We start from the raw sequence: 11067 nt of genomic DNA on the forward strand, positions 1-11067 counted from the left end.
GCACACCATCTGTGGGGATTTAAGTGTGATGAAATGGAAGGGAAGGCCTAATTACAGCCTTTGAAGTGCTATGGCCATGTTCCGTATTCACAGCAACGTTCCATAGAGTCCTGCCTTCTGGTTCTCCAGCATCTCCAGTTGCTGTGGGTGATCCAACAGGCAGTATATTTCTCAATACTTTTTTTTCTGAAAGAGGTCATCCATTCCAGGGAGACCTGTGAGCTTTTAAACAATATCAGAGTCTGAGGGAGGCCTTGGCCTTGCTCTCTTCAATTGGATAAATGGTTAATCTCTCTCCTCATCACTCCCAAGGTGATTTCGGTCAGCACAAGCATCTGTTAGCTAATAGCCTGAGCTCTCTGGCTACCCAGTCATGCTACAATGCTCCATATTTTGAAAAGAGGTGCTGGCTGTCTTCAAATGGCTGTCTTCACCCTCCTAGTGTTGAGCATTGCTAGTGATAGTGGGAGTCCTAATAAGTGGGCTAGGTAATTGGCCTTCTAGTGGGAAAAAATGGGAAGAATAGAAATAAATTGTATGAAAAAGACCTAGTGTGCTCTATTATATAATTTCTTTTCTTGCTTAAATAATTGATCAGTTGATCAAGTTGATCTTGTTTGCTTTAACAAAGAAATGAATATGTATTTTTTTGTTTTCATTGTTTGTCTTTGCAAAGTATTGTAGACATTATCAACTAACTAAGCTCCGTCTCTTTTCCTCCTTAAGGCATCGGCAAGAATGTCATCTGCGACCGCACAGCCACACCGCTGGATGCCTTCCGAATGATGTCGGCAGCTCAGTACTACCCCAAACTGCTGAGCATCATGGGCAACGTCCTGCGCTTCCTCCCAGCCTTTGTACGCATGAAGGAGTTGCTAGAGGAGGGCTACGTGGGAGAGCTGCTGGTGTGCGAGGCACAGGTTCATGGTGGCAGCCTCTTGGGCAAGAAGTACAACTGGAGTTGCGATGACCTGATGGGTGGTGGCGGGCTTCATTCGGTAGGCAGCTACATTATTGACCTGCTCACGTTTCTTACAGGCCGGCGAGCCGCTAAGGTGCACGGCTTCCTCAAGACCTTCGTCAAACAGACTGATCACATCAAGGGCATCAGGCAGATCACCAGCGATGACTTCTGCACCTTTCAGATGGTGCTGGAAGGTGGTGCCTGCTGCACGGTGACGCTGAACTTCAACGTGCCCGGCGAGTTCCGGCAGGAGGTGGTTGTAGTGGGCACAGCTGGCCGCCTCACGGTGAGCGGCACGGATTTGTACGGTCAAAAGAACAGCGGCGAGGGAGGACGTGAGCTCCTGCTCAAGGATTGCACTCCTTTGGGCAATGCCTCCCTGCCTGACAAGGCCTTCAGCGACATCCCCTCACCCTACCTCACGGGTACCATCTGCATGGTCCAGGCTGTGCGGCAAGCCTTCCAGGACCAGGACGACCGGCGGACCTGGGATGGGCGGCCGCTCACCATGGCTGCCACTTTTGAGGATTGTCTGTATGCACTATGTGTGGTGGACACAATCAAGAAGTCCAACCAGTGTGGCGAATGGCAGAACATTGTAGTAATGACAGAAGAACCTGAAGTTAGTCCGGCTTACCTGATCAGCGAGGCCATGCGACGCAGCAGAATGTCCTTGTACTGCTAGAGCTGCTTGAGAAATGACTGAATGAACGTGTTGAATGCACTTGAATGGAGTTAACTGGAAATGGAGGGAAAGACCTTCCCTTGTTCCCTTGTGGATTAGAGGAAGAGGAATGGAATAAAATAAAACCAGGCTTGCTGCATTTTCTGGTTGATGCTTACTGGCATGTCCAGTTGCTTGCTTTTCTGGGAAGCCAGTGAAAGTAAAGCACAGGATGGAGAGTAAACAGCAATATACTTTCTGGACTTGCTCTGAATGGAACTGCTTCTGGATAAAATCACACCGCATTCATGGAGGATGAGCTTATTTTCATCACTGGAGAATACCACTACTGGAACACATTTAGCCATGACAAACATGGCTCTGTCCTTCCTGCATGGAGATGAATGTCCAAACCCAGTGAATGGGCTTGATTACTACTGTCCTGTGTACGTGTACTGTATGTGTGTGTAGGCGTGAGTGTGTGTACTGCTGGTGTGTAGAACAGTACAAAAAGCCTAAAAATCAATAGTTTGGCTGGTAGGCCTTTTAAAGAGGAACTTCCCTCTGGTTAAATTTGCAATAAATCTGTCTAGTAGCCCTTATATGCCTGAAATACAAGGGAATAGCTTTTATCCAGCAGTGTACGCTGGATAAAAGAGGATGATGTAGTGCACACATGCTAACGTGAGTCTGCTCGTCTTTGTAGCTTTAGGTTGGAAGCACTAACTGTGTTTTTCAGCTCGTATATGAGGCTCAGTGTCTGCTAGCTTTGACCCTGGGAGCCTGTTAGATTCAGTGTGCAATGCAGTGCCTGGCCTGCCTATTCTTGCATGCTTGTGTAAGAATGATGACTTAAGCAAAAGCAAAAAAAAACAGTCAATATTCTTATATGTTCTTAGGCATTTTACTACTTTACATTTTATAACTTCTTCACATATCTTATACCGTTGCTTACCATCTGTGTTACCTGTTACATTGCAGAACACAATAGTACTATAGTTTGTTTACAGGGCAGAATCTCTAGTGGTAAATAGATACTTTAACAATATACTGAAGTTAATTCAAAGCACTGCTGGTTTTCACTCCATAGTTTTTCATCTGCATGCTCTGAGCTAGGTTCAGGTATATGTCTAAGCCACATCTGAAGATGGGCCCCAGATGGCTTATATGGATATTTCTAGCAACCTTTCATATTACTGGAGTTGCACATTCTCGAGGGCTAGTTGCAGTTAGATCCAGTTATAAGCTTAAAAAAATCTATATACCAAAATCTATTCATCAAAACATGTAAGAGGTGCTAGATGGTGGTGTAAACCTCTGTACTGTATAGACCTGAAGATATTCCCAAATTACCTTTTGAGGAAACTTGATCCAGAATATCAACTATGATCAGTTACACACAGTTCTCAATCGACCTACAAGCCAAAAGATTGATTTTTATTTATTCTTTTTTAATGTTTTACATGTTTAAAGTATTACACAGCTCAAGTGTTCACTGTAACATTATTCATTGTTCGTTTGTGTAGGTAACATATTATTTAAGCCATCATACAGCTGATTTAACAAGGTGGTACATGGCTGGCTGCCTTTACCAGTGGTGTAATCATTGATAAGTACCATAAAAAATCATAAGACTGATGGAGTTTCATAACTCATTAGGACTTCTGTGAACTGTTACGACAGCTTAATCGTGCTGTTATATTAGCCTTATGGCCAAGTTTGTGACAGAAACTGCAGATATTTATGTTGACATTTTGTTTAATTAAAATACATACTGTATTTTTTTAACTGCCTGTGAAAAAACACCTGCTGTATATAATAACTACATGCCTTTTTATACATGCTATGTGTAATATAGACATATTTATTTTAATTTGTATTTTGATTTTTTTTTTTGGATGTTTCATATTGAATCAGGAACTGTGTGTATTGTCAGAGCGGAACAGAGAGGCCTTTGAGTATACACTTCTCCAAGAGGAGTGCAGCACTTCCACTGTGACACTACTGTTAAAGTGTGTGACCAAATCTGACCCCTCCCCCATCACCAGTCTTTCTTCAAATAAGTGCACCTGTTTCAAGTGCTGTTGATTCACACAGTTACTACTGACTGTATGAGTCTTCCCAAGAAATCAGCAATGGACTCTGATATTTAATGAAGCATTTATTGAACTCTAGGAGAGCACAACGTTTTGGCCACTTTGAGCTATTGAGCAAAAACATTTGAATTTTATACAATTTATTAATGTTAATGCGTTTGTAAGCCTCTACAAATAAACGGTACGTTTCCCTGTGAAATTGGTCTAGGTAGAAATGTATAAGCATCTGAATTGACTGATATGTACAGATATATCTCTTTTTAGAATTCCCAAACCCCAAAAATGTTATCCTCCCAAAATTACGTTAGCTGGATGTCCGTTCTTTAAATATTTATTAATGTCTAACTGCATACTATTCCCATTATTATTCCCAAGCATCTCCGAGGGTATTCTTAAAACCAGGCAGCCAGATTCACATTCATTTTGCTTCACGTACAAAGGGGAACGTGAATCTTGTCACCTTGACATGTTTATCTGGGCTGAATGTTTTGCAATAATTTTAAGCTGTATTTTTTCATACTTTTACATGATTTATTCTCATGATTTCTCATTACAGGCCTTTTAAATTGGCTTCATCCTGCAGCCTCCATTAACTTGGCTTTCTATTTAATGAAATGTCCCTATAGGTCACACTTCAGCCTCACTTCGTTTAATTGATCGCAGTGTTTTGTAAAGGCTAAAATGGGCTTCCTGAGGCTTCAGTTTCAGACCGGGAGAAAATGAAGTTGAGAGTTAATCCAGATTGTGCCTATAGTTGAGGATTCAGAACACATCGGAGTTATCAGCACATTCTTTGGCAAGCCCCCTTTTAGGGGTATGTGGTTATGATTTGTTGTTCATTCTCAGAGTAGGAATTTATACACAGAACATAGATGTACTAGGACCATATTTCAGCCAGTAAGCATGCACTGTTGATTCTATACAGAGCAGTGATTTAAATCTGTGAGGGCTAACATCGAAGGCTTGAACGTAAATATATTGTCCTGAGATGTGCTTGTTGGTGTGGTGCACACTTTAACAGGTATTGGAAATCCAGTCTAGAGAGTTCTAGAACTATGTGGGGCATTAATACTCTAAAAGTGGGCCAGTTTTGTCACTAAAATAATGTCTTTGGCTTTAGCGCACTTCTTGGCAGATTTGATATTGTCTGACAGTCTGAAAATTTCTCTCAACTGTATGAAAAAGAGAAGAACCTTAAATGGAGCCCTGAGTGTTATGAATTGTAAGCCTTAGAATAGTAAACATGTCCCATAGACACTTTAAAATAATAAAGTTAAAGGGATGTTTCTACTAAACTGTGTTTATAAATCAACCAAATTTTTCAATTGCTGTATTATAAAAAATAGATCTACTAGTTGGCTGCCAAACAGTCAACAAAATATCTAATTTAACTCAAATATACTTTAACTAGAGCTTAACCCCTCCCAAAAAATGATACTTTACTCATATACACCATTAATCATAACATTAGCACCACTGATACGATATGTTGAATTGTGTTGAAAGCAAAAAATGGGAAAGCATAAGGTTGTGAGACACTTTGACAAGGGCTACATTGTACTGGCTAAATGACAACATGCAGGTTTTGTAGGATGTTCCTGGTATGCAGTGGTCAGTATCTATCAAAAGTGCTCCACAAAAGGACAATCAGTCAACTGCCGGCAGGGGCGTGGGTGCCCAGGGTTTAATCATATATGATTTTAGGTCCCATTAAATAGTCCCATTAAATATTGGGCAGGTGGTGCTAATGTTTTGGCTAAAGGATTTGGTTTATGCATTATAATATAATAGTATAGGACACTGGACACAAGTCTTAACAGCCAGGGGTCCCTTTAAAGTACAGTTTTCTGCCAGTTCCAATCGAGTTCCAATTACAAATTGCTTTGTCCACCTATCACTGTTTCCATCTACAACTGCTGTATTAATGCAATTTGCAGATGCTGGGTAATTGTCTGTTTTTATCCCAGACATACTAGGCCCAGGACAACAAATCTGCAGTCTTGTTGCTGATTGCTATTTTTATTTATTTTTTTGCTTGTTTCTGAACATTATAAAGCTGTACAAAAAAAAACAGGATAAAAACTTGAAACTGTGGGGACATGTATGTTATAACTGGAAAAGATTGACATGTATATGTTCGCTAGTACTGCTGTGGTGTGTGAGTATCTCTTCCCTTCTCTTTAAGCAGCATTCACAACAAACATGTTGGGTAGAGAGGTGGAGGTGATTGGGGGTGGTGGGGCATTTGGAAAGGCCTGGGGACTGAAGGGGTCTGGATTTGGCAAAACTTCAACAGGACACACTCGGCTTTCCAAAATTGCTTCCGGTTAAACAATGCTTTGATGGACGGGTGAGTCTCAGAGGAAAAGGGAATCCTTTTAGTCAACCTTGGGAAGCATTTAAAGCGTAGCCTCTCAGCTCAGAGAGTGTAAGTGCAATGAGGCACTGATTTGAAGAAATTATTATTATTTTTTTAATTAGTGTGGAGTAGGGAGTCAGTTTTCTTCATCTTATTATTATTATTATTATTATTATTATTCCACCCAAAATGTTCTGCTTCAGGCTGCAATTTTCAAAATATCATCAGTGCGCATATAAGTGCATTAGTATTCATACAGTAAACAGCCATAAAAAATGTGGCCTAAACACTCCAATAGAAATGTATTGAAATGTGTTGGTGAATTGTTTTGTTAGATTTTTTTTATACAATTATAAACAACAAAATTAGCACTGTAAAAACAATAGTGTATTTCATTTTTTAATTATCATACATTTCATTTACATCCTACAGGAATTAATAGCAGAATATTTTGTGTTGTTACGCTTGTGACAGTGAAGGTTAGATTCTGCTTGTGAAGGTCAGTTTCTGTAGGAACTTTGTAAAAGTTTTGCTTTTGTTAGTTGTGGTTTCTTGATGCAGTTTTACCTGAACAGTTGAAACATTTGAGTTTATATTAGTATTTCCTATACACATAAAATCTGTATAGAAACTGTATACAACTTGTAGCACATATTAGATTGCAAATATGTGCATCAGACACTGTAGCCCTCTGCCCCATATCACTGCTTTGCAATAAAAAACAAAAATCTCAATTTTTGTAGATTTTAGTGTAACATGTCATTTGTATACAGGAGCTGCTCTTTACATTTTGTGAAAATTGAATGATGAATGGATTCTAAAGAGTTACTTCCATTAAAAATATTTTTTTTCTTTCTCACATGGAATTGCTATTTTAGAGATGCACTTTTTTCATTGGACAGTGACAATATCAGAAAGAGCATTCTAGATTAAGAACTAAGCGTATAGTACATAAGCTATTTAAAGCAGCTCCGATAGTGTTTGGAAAGCTTGACGTACTCTTGAGCAGTGACAGTGCAGGTACAGATAGAGAAATAGAGCGAATATGTCTATGGAACGCACAGCTCCCGCTGGGATGGGGGTGGTGTCGGGGAGCCCCAGTGAGGGAGAGGCAGTTGGGGTGTTCATGATGAAAAGACACAGAGCTCAAAGAGGTGCTTTTTGTGCACCCTCACACAGTATCCTAGCAACCGGCTGCTACAGGGCCAAACCGGGCTCATCTTAAACATTCCCTGCTCTTTCTCTCTCACCCTGCTGCTTCTCTAGCTTTTTGTCTCACTTTTTCTTTTCTTCTCCAACCCTGTCCCCCTTCTTTTTCTACTTCTCCTATCCTGCTTACTTAGTTTTTCTTGTAGTGCTGTAAAAGTCAAGTCCTCATCTTGGTGATTCTGATATTTTTGGTGCCTGAATATACAGCTCTGGAAAAAAATAAAAGACCACTTAAAAATTAAGTTTCATTGATTTTACCAATTTGAGAAAAAAAAAAAACTGAAATATAATCAAGAGGAAGATGGATGATCACAAGCCATCAAACCAAGCTAAACTGCTCATAATTTTGCTCCAGAAGTGGAATAAAGTTATCCAAAAGCAGTGTGCAAAGCTGGTGGAGGAGAACATGCCAGGATGCATGAAAACTGTGATTAAAAACCAGGATTATTCCACCAAATAGTGATTTCTGAGGTCTGAAAGCTTCACATCTTTTTTGTTATTTCAGCCATTTCTCATTTTCTGCAAATAAATGCTCTAAATGACAATATTTTTATTTGGAATTTGGGTAATAATAATATAGTAACGTTGTCAGTAGTTTATATAATAAAACAACAATTTTAATTTCACTCAAACATATACCTATAAATGGCAAAATCAGAGAAACTGATTCAGAAACTAAAGTGGTCTCCTAATTTTTTCCAGAGCTGTATATATAGAATAAAAAAACACCTATTCTTATAAATGCAGTTAGCTGCTTTAAGTTGCATCTGTTGCTGACACAGATGTGCAAATGCTCACACACCCAGATTGCCCAGTATTAGGAATAGAGTTGGAATGTCTGAAGTAGATATACAATAACCTATTGGCACTCTCTTTCCTCATCCCTGATGCCGGATGTGGATAATCCCCCAGCAATGGGATGTAGAGCAGTGGAACTGTTTTCTCTGTTTAATTTTTGGGTTCACGATAGATTTTGGAACGTCGCTGTTAATATTTGACTGCTTTTAGCCACAGGAGAATCAGCAAGGTCAGGTACTAATGGAACTACTATTACTATTAGTTCTGGATCACAAACCCCATCTTAGCCCAGCCCACATGTAATGACTGGATGGAACTCTGTTGCTTCATTACAGACAGCCAGAATAAAACAGAAACTTATAAGACAAGAAAACAAGCCTGGCCTGTTTCCTCTTTCCAAATTGTTGAGGATGGAATATGGAGATATACTAGCGTCTCTCCATTAAAATGTTCAGTAAAACTCAGTAATTTAGCACATTAAAATATTCTAAGTAAAAAATCTTACAACTAGCCTAAGATATTATAAGAAAGTTGCCAGGCACACCACATTACTATTACTATTATTTAGCATTTAAAAAAAATATCATGATTTTAAATCACAGAATTTATTTGATAATGCCAATCTTAACCCTGTTTTTTTATTTACATTTAAAGACCCATTATTTTAAGCTTGATTTTAATCTGCTTGTAAAATTGTAATGTGGACATTGTGAACCAATAACTGAGCTCTCTCCAGCACCAAACAGGAAGCAGTTGTCCCTGTTAATTTAACCAGGATGGCGTCCACATTTTGTGTTGTCTTTTTTTTTTTTCTTCAAACAGTCTTTAGTGCACACAAAGGCAGCGGTGGCTAAAAGCATGATGGGAAATAATCTCAAAATGAATCTTGTTGCAGTGTTGCAAATAGTGAAAAAGCAAGCAAGTCAGATAGCTTAAATAGCATTCTTTAGATGGGGATCCAGGCTAGAATTCCTTATTCGTGTAACTTTTTCATGTAAATTTTCATTGTTTTCCTTGTTTCAAATTTGTTACATGATGAGTCACATGGTTATTGTATGTAACTCACTTTTTATTTTTTTGTTTTTTTTTTTTTTTGTAGTGAAGCAAACTTGAATCTATCTAAATAAAGTCTGAAAACGACTGGTTCCTCTTGTTAGCCCTGTTGTATTTATAGGTTGGCTGTGAAAAGCTGGCTGCACCACGTTCACAGTGTGAGTGTACACCTGGTTAAGACTTATTTGACTACTCAAATGTTTCCTAGGAAATATGACGCTGCTCTGTATGATCACAGCTTGCTGAATGAGCTGAATGCTGCTGCGAAAGCCTTGAATCCTTGTTGAATGTTTCAAAGTAGCTCTTTGCTTCCACCTCAGTGGCTCTCCAGCCTAACAGTTTGTTTGTGAATGCTGCCTATTGCCGTTCCTCTAATACTCAACTTGTTAATGTAAGAAAACTGTCCATTTTACTGCTTTATCGATGTGTTGACTATTTATTGTACTATATGTATTTTGTGGACGCATGGATCTTTGTATATATTTTGGAGTGGCAGACGTATATTTATCAGTCTTGAACTAGAGAATGTATTGTATTAGGAGCATTAAAATCTATATTTTCTATCTGCTGTATGGAAGGGTTGGCAGGCCAGGAAGCAGGACTGTCTGCCTAGAGTATTGACTGCAAGACCGTGTGAGAGAGTGTGTGTGTGTGTGTGTGTTTTTGTGTGTGTAGGGCTGCTGCAAGCTCTGTAATCAGCTGTCAGTGTTCCACAATGCTGGCCTACACCACTACTCTGTGTACGTATGTGTTTGTCATTCAAGCGGCAGCACTAGTTTGTGCGTTTACAAATGTGTGTTTGTTCCTTGCTTAGAGAATGTTGCTCATCCTGACCTGACCACCCTGAAGTTCTGAACGCCTCGGACACGGTTTGCAGTATCTGGTCAGATGCTGCAGTTTATATGGAATTAAAAACCATGTATAAAACATCTGCATCTGTGCCTTCTTGTCTCTTCTGCTCCTGTCTCAATGTAAGTGCATCACATCAGAGAATCACTGGCTCTCTCATCTAGCATTAATGATCCATTCTCAGCATCTGAACTGAAGTTAAATCCAGGCCGGGTTATTCTTCCTCCTTCATTTGTAAGATCATTAGGGAGGCCATTCAGAGCCACAGCCCTTTATCCGTCAGCCACACATGACTCTGTGGTCGTAGCCATGGAAACAGTGCTGGTAAAATGAGTACAGCATTTTTTTCTGTTAATAAACTTACATCCCAGTATTTGTTATGAGTTTTTTTTTGTAGTCCAATAATTCAAATATGTTTGTTTAATTATATATTTTTAACTTTGAACACAGATTGTTCTTTGTGAACCATGTACTCAAGTACTAGTTTCATTTTAAAAAAAGCATCAATGCAAAATATGCATGCCTTGCGCCCGCAAAAAATCATATTTTTACCATTATTCAGGCTCAAAGAAGTTCCACACTTGGTAGAATCTGGAGAGTCCTGACATTTAAAATGAGGCATTTAGAACTTTAAAACTGCACAAGATGTTTATTAAAAGCCACTGTTAACATCCCAAAGCATAGGTAAATCTCCAGGTGCCACCATCTTAAATTTAAGTCACAATAAATCAACCGTCTTTGAATGCATCAAACCAACAACAAATTACATAAACATTGCTCAAAATGTTTTACTATTCATGCTTGACGGTTGACTTATTGTGACTTAAATTTAAGATGGTGGCACCTGGGGATTAACCTTCACTATGGGATGTAAACAGTGGCTTTTAATAAACTTCTTGTGCTGTTTTAGTTCCTAAAGCCTCGTTTTAAATGTCAGGGCTCTCCGGATTCTACCAATCAAGTGTGGAGCTACTCTGAATAACGGTGGATAAAGCAATTTATCTGCAGGCGCAAGGCATGTCCCATATCATCCATTCGAAAAGCCTGTTTGGGCAAAGTGCTCAAAATACTGGAA

At 39.2% G+C, this 11067-nt stretch overlaps 1 protein-coding gene across 1 annotated transcript in view; it reads left to right on the forward strand.

Annotated features, from left to right (window-relative positions):
- gfod1 (glucose-fructose oxidoreductase domain containing 1) overlaps positions 1 to 10072 on the forward strand; it is a 49762-nt gene extending 39690 nt beyond the window's left edge. The window contains exon 2 of the mRNA XM_007256911.4: positions 727 to 10072. Within this exon, the coding sequence (XP_007256973.2) occupies positions 727 to 1649 (923 nt within the window). The 3' untranslated portion in view covers positions 1650 to 10072. The remainder of the gene's footprint in view (positions 1 to 726) is intronic.
- Positions 10073 to 11067: the final 995 nt, after the last annotated feature.

The sequence above is a fragment of the Astyanax mexicanus genome, chromosome 6, assembly GCF_023375975.1.
Source record: "Astyanax mexicanus isolate ESR-SI-001 chromosome 6, AstMex3_surface, whole genome shotgun sequence".
Taxonomy (NCBI): Eukaryota; Metazoa; Chordata; class Actinopteri; order Characiformes; family Acestrorhamphidae; genus Astyanax; species Astyanax mexicanus.